Below are 20744 nucleotides of genomic sequence, written 5' to 3'. Positions count from 1 at the left end.
CAGGAAAGCACTGAAATTTTAACCACTGAAAATGAAAATTTAAAAAATAAATTATGTAAGACTGAGTGTAGCAGAGCACTTCAAGTCAGTTATTTTCCATATAAATTACTGTACAGCTTCATCTTGGTATTTAGAACATAAAATTTAGGCTGCATCTGTCATATCTCTTAAACATCCCTACAAAGAGTTATCAGAGTGATATCACAGCGGTGTTCATTGTGTTTGGACAAGAGTACCTCCAGTATCACTCTGCCCATGTACATTTACATTTACAGCATTTAGCAGACGCTCTTATCCAGAGCGACTTACAAATGTGTTTTATTGTCTTCCCAGAGAATGTATCTTAGCTAGCACAAATGGGATAGAGTACTAACTACCATTGAGCTCAGATACTGCTAGAAACAAAAGCCTGTGTTGATAACTAGAAAAAAAGTACAGTTAGACACAGTATAAGTGCAATACAATACATTTCGGTAAGTACTTAGATTAGTGCTCACTTAAGTGCTGTAAAAAGAGATGGGTCTTCAGTCTACGTTTGAAGAGTGTGAGAGAGTCTGCTGTTCGGACAGCCAGTGAAAGTGCCAGGACAAAAAAAAGAGTCTTGATGCTTTTCTTCCATGTGTCTTGATGGATAGTGTACTAGAAACTCAAAGAGCTCGAGGTGCAGTTTGGGTTTTGACCATTGCCATAAGGAAGAGAGGGACTGGTCCACTTTTGGCTTTGTAAGCAAAGATCAGGGTTTTAAAACAACTACAGGAAGCAAGTGAAGGGAGCACAGCAGTGGAGTGATATGAGTGAACTTTGGAAGATTGAAGACAAACCATGCTGCTACATTCTGGATGAGTTGCAGGGGTCTGATGACCAACATAGGAAGACCAGCCAAGAGCGAGTTGCAGTAGTCAAACCTTGAGATGACGAGACTGAACTAGCACCTGGGTGGCCTCTTGAGAGAGAATGACTCATTTTGACTGGCCTGCATCACTCATTCATAAAGTGACATAAGCCTCATCTGACTGTCTGTCTGTCTGTCTATCTGTACGTACATACACAGACATGGGTAGGTGGTGTACCTCATGATTTAACACTTCAAACCAAAATGAAACAATTCTCTACCTAATAACGATGAAACTGTCTAGGGGACTTTGGACTATATGGTAGCTTTTCCTTGTCATTTGAAAGACAGATGTGGTCATGGATGATGATCTGTTCCATTATTTCATTCTTGTTTCTTGTTTTCTATTTCCCCACCCACTTGTAGTTCTGTTTTTGCCAGAGGATGATTTCAGTTGAAATTGAAGATTAAATCATGTGTGTTTGGTAATGCAAAAAGCGTTCAATCAAATAGATAATGTTGGGTTGTGCACGGTATCTGTCACTGAAGTTTTTTTTCTTCTTATTGCATGCAGAACACTCTTTTGAGGAAGTAAAAATTCATGGAATGCAAAAACTGAGTGATCACAGAAACCCTACAAAGTCCAGAACAAATGGGGATCTTTCCCCCATTCATTTTTTTAAAAGTAGCATATTGTAAAGAATTAGTTTGTCTACAAATCAACACCCATTTCAACATCTAAAAATATATAACAAATGTTAAACATTTAGTGTTTGAAATGCTTTTAGCGGTTGATTGTATTAAAGTAAAATGTAGTTAATTCCCAGTGTATACTGTTTCTACCCTCTTAAATGTCAGCAGCACCAGCCTTGGTGGGCAAAAGCTGTATTTCAGCATTGAAGCCAGTGTTCTTGGCCATGCACCTCTTTGAAGTAGATCAATTCTGTAAGCACTTTAGTAGCTTTATGCAAACACAGGTAACCTGCAAGTCCAGATTACATGCACTTGGCCATTGCCACCTGCACTTTGTTTACCTGATTGAATTTGCTTTCTTGCTTGCTTGCTTTCTTCCGTATTTCTTCTGCCTTGTGGCTGTATCCTCATCAGAGTGTAATTGTAACACTGTGTGGGTGTTGTGGGGCAAGGGTACTATAAGGTCGCAATGAGAACCCTTGGGTATGTGACCAAACAGGGGTTGGGCGAGCGCTCATGTCGTTGCCACTTGAAATAATTGCAGCTGACTCAGAGACGTAGCACATGAGCTGGCTCGCGCAACGAGTGGCTGTCATTGCCTCCCCTCTTCTCTTTGCAAGTCCTAATAAGAAGTCATGTTCACTCTATGGCCTTTTGCCCCTTGGAGAGCAGATTTGGATATTTAGGCAGTGCTCCATTGCTTGTGTCACCTGTACCATAGCCTGAGAGAGACAATACAGACAGAGTAATATTGCACAGAGAGAAGGTGCCTTGTGTGCTAGCATAACCTGAGCTCTTTGTTCTCGCTGTAGCCTCCCTCATCAATGAGAATGAGATGGGGTAGAGAAATAGCATATTATGGAGATAGATTGTCCTTTTTTTCAGTCAGCCTCTTTAATTGAATTGGTAAGGAACATTTTTAAATCAGAAGTTTCCCACAAACTGTCCCACAAACAGAGGTTTTCTCCCTTTCTCTGTCTTTCTGTCCCTCTCTCTCTCTCACTTGTGTGTTCTTGCATTTTTGTGGAGCCCCTTGATGTCATTTTCTATTGTCCCAAGTTTCGGTGCTCAAAAATGCAGGAACTGAAAGTAGTTAGGAGACTTGAAAGTGTTCTTGATCTAACCCAGATACCAGCATTAAAAGTCCTGCGACTCATTGTGACGTCATTATGATAGTGACTGTTGTGTGCTGTAAAGGCCATAATAACACTTTTAAATATCATTTGTACTCAGTCTATATCACTGAAATAGGCCAAGAAACACAGACATTCAGAATTTTAGTAACAAAGAACAACACTAGGAATGCACAGAGATATTGGAATCTTACCTGTATCAGCAGATATTTTATATTAAATTTATTAAATTTGGATTAGATGTACATGTCTGCAGACACTGATAGAGCATGTACATGAAAAAATGTTCATTTTAGACAATGACATTGGCCCACAATTCCCATATTGGTGCATCCCTAAAGAACACATTTGAGAGTATTGTGCAGTCTCAAATCTAGATGTATTCTCTGTTTTTGTATTGTGAATTCTCTACCTTGCCACGAGTCAACTGCAACTCACTCCTCTTTAGCAGCACCTTTCACAATGCATTGTGCTAATTACAGAATAGCACTAGCAGAGTGATGCCAGCATTGCAGTCACTAGTGACAAATCTTTGGTCTATAAACATGGTCTATAAAGTAATCAACTGTGTTTTGCCCTGCCAGCACTGAAAGATGCCGTGCACATACATGAGAAGGGTGACTTGATTTTTTTTATGCAGGAGAGCTTTGTGTGTGTGTGAGTTTGTGCTTTAGTTGATGCTCACTCAGGATCATGATGCCTTTTGAGGCAGTTTCAGATGCAGCTATGACACTTTCTACCCATTTGTGATGTACAAACCTAAACATACATTGTACACAACATGTTCATGGAAAAACATGTTTCTCTCTCTCATTGATCTGTCCGGTATTCGTGCATGTTTAAGGAGGGAATGTGCAAAATTTAAGGGTCATACATGAAGCTATTGGAAGTTTAAGCAACTAACAACTGTCCAGAAAAGCAGCTTTACACCAAGTGCGTTTTGCCTCTACGCAAATTGAGAAGGATGGTTGGAGAGGCAACATATTGTTCAGGGTAAGAGTTAGACAGTTGCTGGACTTGGTTGCATCATGGGGTCACGAAGTCTCCAAAACTATAATTAGATGCCACCTTCCTGCCAGCAAACTATTAGGAACGCTTGCCAAAAGAAAGCCTCTACTGCCATCCAACCACAAATGTAAGTTTGCTAAACATCATTGGAACTTTGGAACTGGGCTCTATGGTCACAGGAGAAAAAAAACAAAGACCAGTGGTGGGTATGGCATAAAAAGAGTCAAGGTTAAAGATTCAATGTCCCTTGCCAGTAACTGTGATGTGTTTTGGAGGGATTTTTCTTTTATTTTAGATTGCTCTCATTTTCAGTAAAAACTGCTAAACAACAAACCTTTTGTTTGTTGTCTTTATTTTGCTCATCTTTATCAAGCGTGGTAGTAGTTGTGGAGGGTACTGTAGTCAGGTTTATAACTTTAAAACGTAGTGTTTTGTAGCTAAGAATTTTGCAACTAAGAATCACTGACATGATTTAAGGATGCATTGATATCTTTTTTTTAGACCAAGTATTGTTTTTTAGTAGTCATAATACCGATTCCCATACCATACTGAGTAACCTACTTAGAATCAAGTGTAAATTAAGTGTAAATGAGTGCAATGTAAATCTAGCTGAATTAAAATGTAGCTGAGTGGTATGCATCAGCTCGCTTTGTTACATTAGTTATCTTGGATGAAGTAGCTTTGCAGAGTAGAAGAGTGGGTTTTGTTTCATGTCAGAAAAGCACTTCTGTACAGCTGTAAGTAAAGTATGTTTCATAGTTTTGATCTCCGACCTGTCTCTTTCAGAAACAGTTTCTGTAACACAGGATAAGCATTTTGTGACATATTGTGGTATAGTTTATTACGATAACAATAAGTATTGTCATATTGCCCAGCCCTAGTTAAAAGGCATCGATTATTCAAATTGGACCACTTATTTAGAATTTCTGGTATAAAATATTACGCTACTGAGCTGGATTGTGTTCTTAGTTAATCAGAACTAGGCAGGCTGGAAACAACAATAACAGAATTTGCTGCCATACCAATGCAAACTCAGATACACAAAAAAATATAACTAGGGTTGCACTGATACTGATACCAGTACCACGAAGCAATTTTTGGCACACATGTGCTACTTGAGTGCCCCATGCATGTGCACCAGTAGACAGAACTTTAACAACATGTCGGCGGTGAGGGGTTAGCAAGAAGGAGTAAAAATGCTCATGGCAAAATCCGTGATATCAGTGTTTTGTGGGAAGCCAAAGGTGGTGGATGATATACCAGTTGGAATTTTTGTTAAATATTAGTTTCACTGATTTGTCACAAATATACAGGGTAGTACAACATTTTTACTGGGTAAAACAACTGTGTAAAACATGTTAGCAGGATCCCCTGACCTGAATGTCTGAGCTCTTTCTTTCAGTAATCACTCATCTCCCCTCTATATAGTCAATTACAGTTTAAGTTAATGTTAGCACAGGATATCTAATTTTAGACCATGTTCTATAAAGCTTGTTCAATTTGGCAACAGTTGACCTAAAAGAATGCATTTGTAGGCAGAGCATGGACAGATAAATGGTCATTTACTCATCCAGCATTTGCAACTATTCGGTAGTTCACTTGTTGCTAATTCTTAGTAGGATTCATCCCAGCAAACTTCACCCTTGACTTTCTATATGAGCTTAAGTAGAAGGCTGGCTGGCTGATTAAGCCGATCACCATTGGTCCAGGCCACGCATGCGCCAGATACTAATTAGTTTCAAGGACACATGCAATTTCCTACTTATTAGTTCCCTGCCTATGACTCACTGCAGGTCTGATGCATCAGAGAGCATGAGAATGATGCGTGTTTGAAGGAAAAGTGCTGCCTTGTACTCACCTGATCAATACTTTGACTGGCAGGCGTTAATTCATTTGCATTCTTTTGGATGAATAGGCAGGGTGTGGTACAGATATGACAGGAGAAAATAAGCAGTTTCATTGCATTGTTGGCTACTTAGTTCATAAATGCAATGAATGTGGCTAGAAATAAGCACTTTCTTATGCACAGCTCTGTAAAAAGAACAGGTAGGCACTAAGTTACCCACTGGCTCAAGAATAACTGGCATTTGACTGCCCACTCAGTATTGTATCTAATCTGGCCCTGGGAAGGTGAATGAACTGTGTGCCCTAGGGCTTGGCAGTATGAATGTTTATGTACTCCGTTATGGTCTTTGGATAATATACTTGGATTCAGCACTATGATGGGAAGTAAATGTGTTGCACAAGCCAGAACTACTCTTTGTATGAATTCTTATCATCGCAGCAATAGAGAGATTTAAAAATACAGAAGTATGTCAGTTTTGAGTGACCACTGCGCATGCGTAGAATAGATTATTTGTGTAGTAAAAAAAAGTCTGTGTCTGGTCCAATTAGAATGTTATATTCTAGCAGTATGGGGACAGTAAAAATTACAAAAAAATATAATTTGCCCAGGCTTTGTATGTCCTCAGAAGTCAATTTTTAAGTACAAGCAAGTCAGAAATGCAGTATAAAATCTTAAAGTCTGACTCTGTACACTGTTTCCAAAGATAGGGGAACAAAAATGGATTGTGGAATTGAGACATAAAAACCTATTTCAGATATAAACATGAAACTGCATAGAGTTTGGTGATTTAGGAGGGTTTATTACAAAATCTGCGAACATAGGAAACATTTTTATGTTATACCCTCTGCATAACGTTCCCATATATAGTTGTTTTAGCAAACATTGATATTTTCAGAAATCACGTTGTACTTTTGTGTACATCACAACATGCGTGGTGTTCAGCCCCTGCATGTCCTTGTGGGTTAACTAGCTGACTGTGGGTAATTATTAAAACAAGAACATGCTTAACATTACAGTTACTTATTCGTAACTTTCTTCAGTCAAACAGAAGAACCGTTCCTCTGAATCAGTAAATGGCATATCTGTTGTTGGCAGCATCTGATGAACTCTGGGGTTTGTGTTCTTCTGCAGGATGTGTTTCTGGTCTTTTACTTCATACACTCCCAAAACAAAAGTGAAGCTGGCTAAAACATGTTGTCTTTGTGAAGTCCGGCTTGTGTGTGTTTAACCTGTTTTTCCTCTCCTTCAATGAAGCACACATGAACAGTTGGAATACTAATACCACCCCTTTGTGGAGAACTTTTAGTCTGCCACATGTGAGAGAGTGCAAGTCATAAAATAATTAATTCATTACACCCTGAACTTCTCTTGCGGCTGCTGTATATTTTCATTAAATTGTTTCAGTATTTATTTAATATAAAAAGAATGTTAACAGTATTGTTTGTATTACTGTAGTATTTTTACTCTTTTTCTTACAGATTAATAGTTAAAAATACAAAAAATCTGATTTAAAAAAATCTGAAAAAAATGCAAATGGGGAAAAGTACATTTTCATAGGGAATATGAAGGATAATTTCAGCACTTCTGTTAGAAAGTAAGAGAGGCACATTTTCAGTGGGGCATAAGTCATGAGGGCCACAGTAACTTTGATTCATTGATTTATAGGTATATTTATGACTTTGTTCAACTTGGTGTTTAACAGCACAGCAGCAAACATGTTGCAACTGCATACATTTTCTTATCATGTAACCTAGTAAATGTAATCCATCCAATACAGGCTGTGAACGGCAGGGGTTTGGTAAATGGCAAATAGAATTTGATGTAATGGAACCAGTATTGTGATGTTGTATTTAGTTCAGGTTGCCTAATGTGCTCAGCTGTAACTTTCAACTCTTGCTATAGTGCTTTGATGGCGTACCAAAGATCTGTGAAGATAAATGTTTTGTATTTCAGATAGGGGCGGGCGATAAAACGATAACGATAGGATTATCGCGATATAACTTTTCCTCGATAGAGCGATACGACATGTTCGATAAATGTTCGATATAATACACCATTCTCACACTTCCACGTTCAGCGAAAGCCTTGGTGGCGTTTTCTACTGCAAGGAAAGCGACACTACTGTGCTGTCGCCAGGAGAGGGCGCACTTCCGAGTTTTTCTACATGATTTAGAGAGGGAGGGGTAAGATGAGTAAGATGGGTCTTTAGCAACGGCTGAAACGCGGAGTTATACGTTCCCTGTTTGAGCGGAGCGACAGGCGATCTGATCTCCTGTGACCGAGTCTGAGTGACGAGGTCAGTGGTGTAACCGTACTGTCCTACAGCGAACTCACCTCTTTCTGTACATCCTAACCAGCTTTAGCGGTGTTAAATTACAATCGCAATCCTCACAACTACAGCGCTGTTACAGCGCTCGGATAGTCATATTTAAGTATGAGTGCATTCCCAAGCAACGAAAGTGAAAGAAAGAAGTGAGTTCATGCAGTTACGGCCCTGATGTAAACAAAAGTAAAGTGAGGAAGCTGTGAGGCATTGGAAAGCGGGAGAGCGCTCGCTTTTCAGGCTAGCTGTTTTTAGCAGCTGGCTAACTTAAAGCAGCGCTTCGTCACTGCACGACACGGCGAATTAATGATACTGTAGATCAAACACGACACAAAAGTACCGCTTTCAGTTTAAACGTACCTAAAAGGAGGACTCTGTTTGTCTGGTGTTGATATTTTGCGGTTCACCACTTAAACTACTACAACTGAATATCCAGTCGTCTCTAGCTGGTGTCTGAATACTGTGATGTCATTTGTAGCGGGGTAGCCGAGCGCTCGACACCAGCTAAAAATAATCTGTTTTCTTTCTTAAATTATGACTATTACAAAACAGCCGTGCTTTTCCAGCTGGTAAAAACAGCTCAGCAGACACTCTCTCCCACTCTCCCATGACAGATTTGTGAAATGTTCCACTGTTTGGCGAGTGTTTGTTGTGTTCCGAACAGCAATTAACCACCCAGGAGCAAAAATCAGCCTTCAAACTTGAAAGAAATAATGATTTGACATTTATCGCGATATGTATCGATATCGAACAATATAAATTTTGTTTATTGTGATAACATTTTTGGCCATATCGCCCAGCTCTAATTTCAGATTGACTGACCATCTGATCATTTTTCTTCTCCAGTGTGAATGAGGGAATCATGGCTGACCACACCCCTCCGCTGGAGTCTGGCCAGTTACTCAACTCAGATCTCTCACTCCTCACCTCCCCACCTCCACCACCCAGCATGGTCAACGGAGATGGAGCCCAACAGGTAGGATGCTGTCATCTGATTGTGATAAATTTTGGATGAATGACGGCTTCACTTCAAGGGTCCATTTCTCAGTCCCGGATTAGGCCTAAGCCATAGACTAAAATTAATTTTTTCCATGGTGTAGTCCAAGACTAGGCTTAATACATGTCTGGGAATCTTGCCCTATGCGTTTTACCCCTTAGACTCTGGACAAATCATTCACTTATTTATTTTAAGGCTTAATATCCAGTAACTACTATGGATTGTGTAGAGTATAAAGTAAACTTAAATTGAACTTTTCTGCTTATCCTAAGCATTAGAAATAGGCAAGAGGATATGTTTAATGCCTAGTCATATGAGTGCTTAATATCATTCATGTCCTTGCATTGAGCTGATTCAGATATCTAAATTTCTTTGTAATTGTTTTATTTTGTATGATTTTATGTCTTGACGTAACAGGCTGTGAGCAGGGCCGTGGTCTTAGCCAGGCAGTGCGTCATAGCCAAAGCCTGGCATTGAGAGGTGATCTGGTATGAGTAAAGGCTGTGGATGAGAGCTTTTTTCTTGACCTCAGGGCTATTACTTGGAGAATGAGTGTTCATGACAAAACTGATTTTGGTGCTGTCACTCCTGTGGACACAAAGCAAGGTTGTGCTGATTTGGCCTTGATTGTTGTTGAAGAAGGGTCATAGAACATATCCCCACTGTGTGTAAGAAAAGCTGGATCAGTGCAAGTGATTTTCTGTGTGTTCAGTTGCCTTCCTATCCCTCCTGCAGTCATGTTCTCCCAGACCTGTGGTTCACTGGGCATTTAAAGAGCCAGTAAATGCAAATGCATTCAAGCCAGCCCTCTTTCCATTCTCGTTACTTTTGTTTTATCACCTCTCTTCTCCTCTGTTAATTTTATCACCTCCTGCGTGCCTCATTCATAAAACCTGCAGGCATTTAAATGCATAGCTTAGTGAAATCGTTCAAAGTTCCAAGGCAGCCCATAATCTGTACCTTGTTCTTTTTAACTGTAGACACATTAAGTGTTATTTTTTATTATTTTTTTTTAATGTGGAGAAGTGTGTTATGAGTGATGTGTTGGCAATATTGAGAAGCTGCATGTTACACCTTCACAGAATGATTAGAATAGTAATTACCCTTCCCTGGTGTGAAAAGGGAGAGGGTTATCTTGATGTTAATTGTAGAATGTCTGTATAGGGAGGCGTATGCTTGACTTAGTGCTCATGGCATTTCTTTGAGTATGTGGCTTTGTGTTCCTTCTCCAAATTAAAGTGTGTCTCTGTCTCTCAAGATATAATGTTGTATGTTGTCCACTAATGATTTTGACACAGTGAATGTGTGAAACAGAAGACAGAAGGAGATATTGATGAGAAGATTGATGCATGATTGTTTTCTCATAGGGGGGTATTAGTGAAGGCCTGTATTCAAAAGATGGTGTTGCAAAGTGATATTTAAATTATCAGTGTCTGCATCAGTCAACAGTTAATGTCTTGGTTTATCCCTGGGTTGTTATGTTCTAAATGTATAAACACAACTGCTTCTAAGTTTGTAAAATTTTGAATTGTGGTAGAAAATTGGCTATGAATTATGGCTAACGTTAGCGTGTGCAAACCAAGAAAAATACTGGCCACATTAATAACTTTAGAGTTGAAGCTTTGGGAATACTCATCTGATCATTTTTGGGTACTTAGTTGGTTGGGTAGCTAGGATATTGTTATGCAGTCTTTTATTTCCATTTTTTTTTTTATGTGGAGTGTTGCACCAGCTCCTATCCCAGCTTCTATGGGGAACAGTTGCTGCATGTTCAGCTCTCTTACTTTGCCCTCTGCTGCAGGGCAATTTTGTTTAATAATGTTTGTTTGGTGAGGTGAGGGTTTGAGAAAGAAATGTAAAAAAAATTAAACATAATTTTGGCATTAAAATAAAGAAAAAATTAGAGCGTTATTTTTTTAAGGGATGCACCGGTATGGAAATTCTAATCCAGTGCCAATATCTGATATATGTGTCTGCTAAACATTTATAAAATGTAGAAATTGGACCTAACTTTAACTGGTTTAGCCTTACAGAGAAATATAACACTTCTTTGTAGAGAGCTACAAATACAGTAAAATTAATTAAATGCAAATATTTTAGCACAATAGCCCAGCATCACCTTAACGTTTTGCTGTGCTGGAGTGTAGGGCTGTAACAAATGACTAATTTGATAGTCGAATAATCTGAATTTAAATTTAGATTAAAAAAAGTATGTTCACGGAGATCTACCTCCTGAAACTGCAAATGTTCACAAACATTAGCGGAGAACTCGGAGCAAGCAGAAAACTGTTAAAAACTGCAAAAGTTGTCCTCTGTTCGCCAAATTTGAATGCACCGGTGGCCTCGACATTGAGACAGTGATTCAAAGTTTAAAGTGTAAACGTTCTTTGGAAAGTGAACAGGGTCATTGTGAATAATAGTTACTTGCTTCTCTGTTCCAACTCCATTAATGATTCCAGAGAACATGCATTTCGAAATAGAAAATGTTACAGCTCATAACATGAAGTAGGACGGCTAACATTAGCTAGCTAGCACAGCTAACCTACAGAGATGAATCTTCATCCAGTCAGCCAACATGTTTCCTCTTCAGATGCTCCAACATGGAGGATGTGCTCCTGTGCCAGCTAAGGTCGGCTTTACAAATAGCACAACTGACTACCTTTTTTTCAGAGTTCAGCGTAAAATGCTCCCACACTTTTTGTTCTTGAGGCTGCCATTGCCGTAATGTCAAAACATTCATAGTTAGTGCAGGAAACATGTGTGATGATGTCACCAACTAATTAATTATTAAATTATTTGGCAACTAATTTGGTTGTCGATTTTAGTCGTCAAAGTCGAATAATCATTGCTCACCTACTGGAGTACAATAACTATATCATAGATATTGCTGAAATATTGCTACCAATATTTTTATTTTTAAGCAGTTATCTTCCAATACCAATGTGATTTTGATATCATTGTGCAGCCCTAATTTAATTTATTTATATATTATAATTGTTACACAGTGTGTGAGAAGGTGTACCTAATGGCAGGAGATCTCAGCTGAGTTGAAGAAACTTTGATGATGCTGTGGGGTGTTTTGTGGCCCTGACAGAGCGATGCAGCTGGGTGAAGACAGTGATGAGAATGTACCGCGATGGGTGACCCCACTATCCCTGACCTTTCTTGCTAGACGCTCACTCAGCCGTCCCCTCCCCCAGCACACTCGTCACCCAGTGTGCTGTTTGGTATTAACGCACCACTGGTGCATTAGTCTTTAGCCAGATCAGAGCGGAAACCAGAGAGGCTAAATATCAGTGTTGGGCGGGAGTCAGAGCCTGCCAGCATCATCACCGTTCTTTTACGAAAACAAAGCGGAATATGCAAGGCGTGATTCACATTTTCCATTCATTTGCTGCCCCCCCTCCTTCTCCTGTTCTCTTTATTCTGTGCTCTCCTCTGCTCTCCTCTCTCTGCCCGCTTGTTTGTGTGCAGTGGAGCTGGACCCAGATGAATCAGACTCCTGTTTATCAATACTTACCTAATAGTCCAGGTACCCAGCTGTTCTCCCAATTGTAAAGATCTGCCAGAACCATTTTTCCATCTTTCTTTTGCAAGGCCCTACCTGTAGGTTCTGATGTCTGCCCTTTTGTGCTTTTATTTATTTGCCTTCTTCTCAGAGCTTCCAGCAGTTTATTTATATGCAGTTTTGAAACAGTTTTGGTTTTATGTGTCTGTGGCATTGTGGGGTGTTTTAGAGTAGCATTGAGCTTAACACAGAGTTGAGAGGGGGTAGAATTGATTTTCTCTGTATGAAATTTACAGGACTAGTAAAGTGTTGAAGTGGGAACGCCTGCTCAAAGAGATGTTAAGAGATATATTTGTCTAGTTTGATGAATGTTTTAGTCAGTGTGGCTGACCTGAACCTTGTCACAACAGAAACACTACAGTGGCTCATTATCTACAGAGCTCAATCACTGTAGCAGCTTGCTCCAGGGCAGGCTCTGTTGTAAACTACAAGGCCTAAATAGACCAAATGTTGCCTGTTTTAAGTATTTGATGTTTCAGCCTGCAATCTCTTGTAGACTGCCAGCACCATACTGTTTTTTTTATTTCAATTTAGCCTGACATTTTACAACTGTCATCTCCTTGCTTTTTTCCTCTAAATGTCACAACAAATGTATCAAATAACAAGTTCGTCCAATACTTGATAACATGGTTTAAGGCACTGGTTGCACTTGTGGGAGCTCCAATGAAATGCAATCACTGTACAGCTTTTTTTTTTTGGCTAGCTTGGGATGGCTAATGCATTATGTGCACCAAGAAACATTACGCACCTTCTTGACATTGATTAAACGTATGCAGGAAGCTTTGGTGTCGTGAATACAGTTTTTTTTATTTATTTATTTATTTTTTTTACAGAAAAAAATGAATATGTTGATCTTGCTTATGCTGTATTTCTCAGGTAGGAATGATGTTAAATTTGCCATTGAATTATTATTAGTGAAATTATTTTTACGTGAATCTATGATTCATTTGTGGTGATTAATCATGACTAATACACCGAATAAATTGACCAAATTTACCCCTAATAAGGGACAGCTCCATTAACTGTATTATACTGACGCATAGTGTCTCATTTTAATTACAGCAAGTGGCCATCTTTTCATTCAGTGGAGAAAAATAACTCCAAACGATGTTTTGCTTTTTCTGCAATTGCAGCCCTGCATTCAGTCAGGTTCATTGTGTGATTGTGACTGCATGCTTGTGTATGATGGTTCTCTTTCCATTATACAGGGCTTACTCCACATCTTGGCTATCCAAGAGAACTCTTTAGCTTTTTCTTGGCTCACTTTTAAACATAAATGTCAGTGCCAAAGTAGGAGAGGCAGTTTGCATGAGCATTCACCAGTCTGGACTGCGCCTGGTTTTCTTTAGCTTACATCACAACATGGGGGAAAAAGAGAACTGTGGGTCATCTTTAGATGCTCAAATATTTAGATCATCTCTGGAATTTCAGTGTTACTAGAGTAAATGAGGAGAGAGCCTTCTAGAGTCTCCCAACAGTCAAACACGGGTATAGCACACCAAGCAAACATTTCTCTATGTTGGTGTTTGTTTGATGGGCTCTGGTCTCAAAGAACACCTGGTGCAAGTTCATAAAGAGCAAATAAATGCTTTATTTTGCAAAAATAGAAAGTTAGAGAGTTCACTCTCGTGCTGACTACTTGGAACAATACAGCAAATTTGCTAAACTAAAGTTGAGCTGAAAATGTTACCTACTGAAAAGTAGCCAGCTTGCTCAGCTCTTAGTAAAAGTAAAACTGCAGTCCAATATTCAGTGAAATCCTCTTTGCTTGTGAACAGTAAATTGGAGCCAGGAATCCAGTCATGCTGAGGAGATCTTCTTAGAGGGTTCTCACAGGGTAGACTGTGAGAATACTGAACTTAGGTGTTGCAGGGCTCTGTTACCTGTGTGTGTAGTGACTGGTGGCACTAAATGGTTTGCTGCATACAGTACATATTTGACAGGCAGCCTTTTTTAATATGCACAACAGTTACCTAACTGTAGCAAAAACGGTAATAAAACATAATACAATCAAGTATCATCAAGTAATTTTGTAAATGCTGTGTGTCTAATGTTCTGCCCTGGAAAGCAGTTGTTTACAGTAGGAGATGCACATTTAGCACAGTATGGTTGAACAATAAGTGTAGTTCTGGCATTTTTCGCAATGAAAATAGATTTGCTTTACCCACCAGACACTGTGACTGGTTACCCAACGTGATCTATAAAAATTAGTTTAGGCCGATTCATACAGTGTCAAAAGCAAATACAGAGTGCTACATGCGAAGCAAACCATTCTATATAAACCTGAAGCAGGATAATCACTGAATGCTGTACATTGAGCAGGAACAGGTAGAATTTATCCATAGTTAACTTAGCTCTTATTCTAATGTAGATCTGTAGTAAAATCTGCATTTGTAGTAGATACAATATATTTGATGTGACACCTTATTTTAATGTACAATGTAAGGTTAAAAGAAAAATGTTATGTAGTTAACGTGGCCTCCAGGGTAATTGGAGTGTGAGACTCTTGATCTAAAGTATATTCATCACAACGCTGTAGGGCTAGACCAATCAAGCATGGTGTGTGTCGTTTACACTTTACTGTGTCAGTTTAGTATTAAATAGCAAAAGCATCTCGCTGAGATGTGAGATTCTGTGTAGAACTATGGCTTTATTAATTTGTGACTTGTGAGATTTGTTTTGACCTGAGTTTTTTGTTTGTTTTGTTTTTTGTTTTTATTGTTTGTTTCTTTAGGTTGCTTTGTTCTAGGCCTTAATTGAAGGCCTTTAAAGCTGTGATGGTGCACCTCTGCTGCTATGAATGCCATTTTGCTGATAAAGAGGAGCCATTGCCAGGCCTGAGAACAGAGCGGATTCATCTGTCACAGCCTAAAACAGCACCAGAGTTATGGCCACTCAGCCAGACCTGTGCCTGCTCAGATCATAAAATGACACAACCAGACATTAATCTTGTCCCCTTGCTTCCCCCTGACACCCCTTACCCCCAGGCTTATGGTACACCTTCCCCTAGTCACTGCTGAACTAAGCAATGTTTCCATAGCAATGTGTTCTCTCCTTTGGTTCTCTTTTGGTGTATGTAACGACTAATAAGAGAGAAAATGGCTGATGGCTGAGAAGGTTCTTTGTAGGGCTAGAAATGTGTCTCAGATAACAGTGCTTCCTATTCACTGTGCCAGGTTCTCACTCATCACCAAGAGCATGTTGATAACACCGAACGTATAAGGTTGCATTTGCTTTATGGGTTTTAGTAGACCTGGCCTGCTTCTATTCAGCTCTTATGATGTCCTAAAATGCAAACTGTGAGTGAAATTCGGCTTTTGTGTTTGCTGTGACGTGACTGAGGATATATAATGTGTCTTGGTGTTCTCAAGTGGATTCAGGTCTAGGTGGGATCTTGATTGTCAACAGGCTGTTTTCCCTGTAGCTAGTAGTTTTTGGGCTCACGAAATACATTTCACATCGTTTTGTTTGACTTGTTGACCACACTTTTCTTCCTTTTCAGTAGCAACCTTGGTTTCAGGCAGATTTCAGGTTTTTTACCATCCACTGCTTCATATTATCACACTAGTGTCACGTTTTTCCCTTGCTGTTTGTATTTTTAAAAATTGTCTCAATAAGCTGACCATATGGAGTATGTACTACTGGGAGAAGACTTGGGTTGTTTGAAGAGTGAGTCATGCTGAAGATGCAGGCACTAACTGCATAGGGCTTTATTGGTCCTACACCACCACCCACCCATGTCTTAGCTGTAGCAGACATACCGGAGAGGCCTTTCTAGAGAACAGTCTTCCCCGGTCGCCACCAGTCAGATTGATTTCATGGGCGCTTCGCTGTGTAAGTCAATACTCCCCACAGTGACGCTCAAATACTCTCGTACTTGAGCCCTGCCTTCGCTGCTTAACTCCCTCACCTCAGTTCTCACCACTGGCACCCAGTGGGCTGTACTGCTCGTTGCTGTTTGTGTTATGGTGCACTTAGTTGCTTATGACTGCCATTCATGCAGCTAAACTGGGTCCAGCCCAAAGCCAAGAAGAGAAAATTTGCACAGAGTAAATTAAGTTTACCTGAGTACAGAAAGCCGTTTTCTGCTTGCACTGTGTGCTGTTGTTTTTGTTTGACAGCAATTAAAGCAATAAGATGAAGACAAATACGCAAAGGGGCTTGTGCATGGTGCAGTCCACTGTGTGCTTGAGCTGTATAGTATATTCTTAAACAAGATCGCAATATTGATATGGCAGAAGGTTGCAATATGCAAGCACTGCATTTTGCATGTATGCTCTTGCGCTGCAATGATTGCTTGAGAGAAAAGGCCACCAAACTGGCATTTCTTCCAAGTATAAAGCAATGGTCTGTCTTTTAATCTTAACCTTCAAGTTACATACAGCAAGTTGGTGAAGGGGACACACATATGCATATATTGATCAAGCCTTTCCAGTATAGACTATGTCATAAGCAGCTAACTGTGCCTTTGTTATAGACTATTCTTCGTAAGAGGGCAGATGTCTCTTCCTCCAGTGTGTCAGTAGTATTCATTTAGCTGTTGCATGAACCAATATAATCCATCTCTTTTCAAAAGAGGAGATGTCAAAGTCCTGATGTTCAGTGGTTAAACCTAAAATAGACAGTTTTGCAGAGATTTGGAACCTCTTTATTTAGGACTTCTTACATAATCTCTTGAAAAGTATTTCACCAGTCCTTAAGTGCTGGAAATGACTGAAGTATATATAGTATGGAGGGGCGGTTTCCTTCATGTGTTAAGCAGTATTAGGTGGTATTTTGGTATTAGATTCCCTTTATAAAGTTATGGTGTCTGATGCTATTTGTGTATTATTTTAAACTGAATAAACCTACTGCCCATTTTTTTGTACTTTGTATTGATGTTGCTCAAACATGACCAATCCTCAGTAGATATGTCCACAGCCAGGTCCCCCATCCACTGTCTCTTGACCTTGAGCAACGGGTCACATAATTGTTCCTGTTGTAAGTGATAAATCTTGGGAGCGATGCCCCTACAAGATAATGATCTAGTTCTTAAATCGGGCTGCCCTTAGGGCAAGTAAGGGGGCTTCCCAACCATTTAGACAGGGTACTTCGCACTTGGACATGCCTCTAGAATGTGGTAATTTATATTTGTCTACCATGCTTAACAAGCTTAGGAAGTGCTTACTGTTGCTATCAAATAGATGCTTAACATAAGTAATTCCAGCTTTATACCACAGTGACCAACTGGCTGTTTTGTTACCACTTAGCACTTGCTTATTAGTCCACAAAGGTGCTTGAGGGGGATTTGAAAAAGTCTCAGTGACCAGCTCTATGCAACTTATACCACATTGACTTAGTGTTAGTGATAATAGAATGGTCTTTCTGTCAAAGTGATGTAGTGCCAAATAGCGTGGTCCAGGGAGTGAACCCACCACTAACTTCAGTCTTTGTTTGGAACCAACTTGGTTTATCTTTTGCCTCACAACATGATAACCATGTTCTCATTTGCTTTATATTGTAAGCCAGTAGTACCATTTAAAATTAAGAAGAGGACCCCCCCCTTTTCTTTGTGTATGCTTGTAATTTCTTTGTTCCTAAATGGTGCTGTGAGTTGCCCCAAAGAAAATCTAGAATAAGAAGTTATTTGATGCCTTTCAAAGATCAATGAAACTTCCAATGATGAAACAAAGTAGATGGGCAATAGCTTGATAAGGGCATAGCCTCTCTGATTATTCCAGTTAATATAAAATCCAGAATTCCTCAAAACAGTTTTTTGCTCCACCAATTAGTACTGTGTGAACTGAATGCCTAAATCATCACATACTTGCCTAAATCCAGATAATCTCTAATAAACAAAATTCAGGCTTCAAGATGGTTGCTACTATTTATTAAAGCTATTCAACATATTTGTCCAGTTGTTATCGTTAACAGTATTAAGGATGTACACATGTACTTGAGTACTCACTAAACTGTTTGAGGTGCTGGTGTGCGAATACTGAAATCCCTGTACAGGTACTTGTTCTGTTAACAGAGGAAAAAATAATCTACATAGAGACTAATAATGCAATGAAACACTACTTTTATGTTTAATGTTTTAACAGCACTATACATACAACATACTATGGTGTCGCTTTTATTTGTGAATAAGTATGTGTTTTACACTGTACCACTCCAAAACAGGATTTCCTATACATGAGTGCATTGCCAAAGATCTGTTGTTAAAAACATGAAGGTGGATATAGCACAGCTTTATTGCTAACTGCTCACTACTGTAGCTGTTGTTAGCTAGTTCCAGAAACAGTGAAAATGTATTTATCTGATGACCTGCTGGTTTGACCTCTGAGGAGAAAATACCTTGTGGAAGACAAGTCCTCATTAGCATTCAGTGTTGTACCAGTTAGCTGTAGTTTTAGCTAACATCTGACATCTCGGCCTCCGTTACTTTGATTTTCAACAGGTTTTTTGAATAATAAAACATTTTCAAACGTATTCCTCTACGTGTAGCTACATTTTTTTATTCTACTGATTTTTTTCAGCCTCTTAATGCCAGAGCTGTCACCTAAAAGCCATATGCCAAAATAAACTTTTTTTCACCCATTACCCACAGTTTAGGGATGTGCATACTCCAAACCACATGAGCAAGTCTGTTTGCGGCACAGGTTGAGGCAAGTGTGTGATGATTTAGCCCTGCAGTTTGCATGATGCTAACTAATGGAGTATACGAAACTTGACCCTTGGACCATTGGTAATTAAAGTTTCAGTTTTAGTATGCCATTAAGTGAGTACACTTCAGAGCCACCTGTGTCCTGTGCTTGTTTTGATGAATGAAGGGATGTATGTATATATATATACATATCTTTTTCCAAAGATGACATAAATATAATTAGATGCTTAACCAGTTTTGCTTAAATTAATACAAAACATTTGAGGGTTATTTGCAAAATAATGGAAGATTTTACTCTGAAAATGACCTTTAAGTGTTCGCTAATGTGCCGCTAATCTGACAAAACGATTATCACAAGTATACTGTGATCAGTATGCAGCAATATAATCACAATATATTCATGTATTGGAGTCCTGCTGTGAGTTCTTCCATTTGCTTGTACTGTAAGGGTTCCTTTACCTGCTGTTTTATGCAAATGATTCAGGCAAGGTTTTTTGAGCACCAGTATGGCCTAAATGTGGCTGATGAACTGCATATTTAGGTGAGATTCCATTAAAGAGTTGTCAGTTACCTGCTGTGCCGGTCAGCTTATCATCTCTGTTGCCACAGCTTTCTGTATTGTAGTACCTGCTACACGCTAACAACCACCCTCTTCCACTCCAAGGCCACACGCTGCTGTTTTGTGGCCACTTAGCTGCAATGCCACGTCGCTACATGGTAAACAATTAAAGAGGAACAAATACTGAGGAACCTGAGACCTGACTCACCAATGGGGTAGAGACGTCAGACGTTAACAGTTGTGAACGCAACGCCATCACTGGCCCATCTCCAGGGTAATAAAGCCGACGCTAACTGCTGTAGCACTGTTTGCTAATCACTCTCGGTTCCCCCCTCCCTGACAGCCTCCCCAGCAAGTTCACTGTGTCCATGACGCCACAAGGAATTACATGTTCCTATCTCTAATCTCTGTGTGCAAATCATTTGTCAGTCTCATCCCTGGATGCTGAAGCTCTTATCTTTTGACATTTTAGTTCCACAATTTATAAAGTTTGTAGTTTTTACAGTAATGAGATTGTAATTCTTGCTTCATTTCTGCTCCTGTTTAGAGTAGATATGATTTTGCCTTTGAGAAAAGCTTTCCTTTTCCCAGAAGAATTGCCTAGTATTGCTCTTATTTTTTCCAGTGTTAACCAGGATCTTCAGCAAGAGAATTTCTAAATTATGAGCATTACTGCCTTGGGAATAGTAGAGTGATTTGCCTGTTTCCTCAAGGCATTACTCTCAAAGTTTTTTTGGTTTTGAACCTGTCACTCATCGCTACTATGATCCAAGGAATCTGAAAATAATTAAGAGCTTCTGGCCTGGATTGTATACTCAAAAATAGTGCAGAGTAAGGAATAGCTTAGAAGCCATGACTTCCTGTGCATTTGTACTCTGATACACGTTTTTTCCTCCTAAGCTTTTTCTTCTGAACTGGCACATATTACAGGATTTCCATGGTCAGTTTTAAGCAAAAATAAACAGTGACCGGGAATTACACAGTTTTGTGTTGGAGCATACCCAAATATCCTCAAAACGGTTCCTTACACAGCTAGTGGAGAGGTGAAGGTAGTCCGTTAAGAGAGAGAAGCCCCCCCGACCTAATCTCCTTACACATCGATCATAGTATTAATAGAAGCTGTGTAGCATGTCTCCTTT

General features: G+C 39.4%; 1 protein-coding gene across 2 annotated transcripts in view; it reads left to right on the top strand.

Annotated features, from left to right (window-relative positions):
- The window catches only part of fndc3a (fibronectin type III domain containing 3A), a 73882-nt gene that overhangs the window by 4419 nt on the left and 48719 nt on the right, over positions 1-20744 (top strand). For both annotated transcript variants that reach the window (XM_036563293.1, XM_036563299.1), the window contains exon 2: positions 8682-8811. In XM_036563293.1, coding sequence (XP_036419186.1) covers positions 8698-8811 — 114 coding nt within the window. In that variant the 5' untranslated portion in view covers positions 8682-8697. The remainder of the gene's footprint in view (positions 1-8681; positions 8812-20744) is intronic.

Source organism: Colossoma macropomum, unplaced genomic scaffold (assembly GCF_904425465.1).
Source record: "Colossoma macropomum unplaced genomic scaffold, Colossoma_macropomum, whole genome shotgun sequence".
In the NCBI taxonomy this organism is placed as follows: Eukaryota; Metazoa; Chordata; class Actinopteri; order Characiformes; family Serrasalmidae; genus Colossoma; species Colossoma macropomum.
This window is presented reverse-complemented; position numbering and strand designations above follow the sequence as displayed.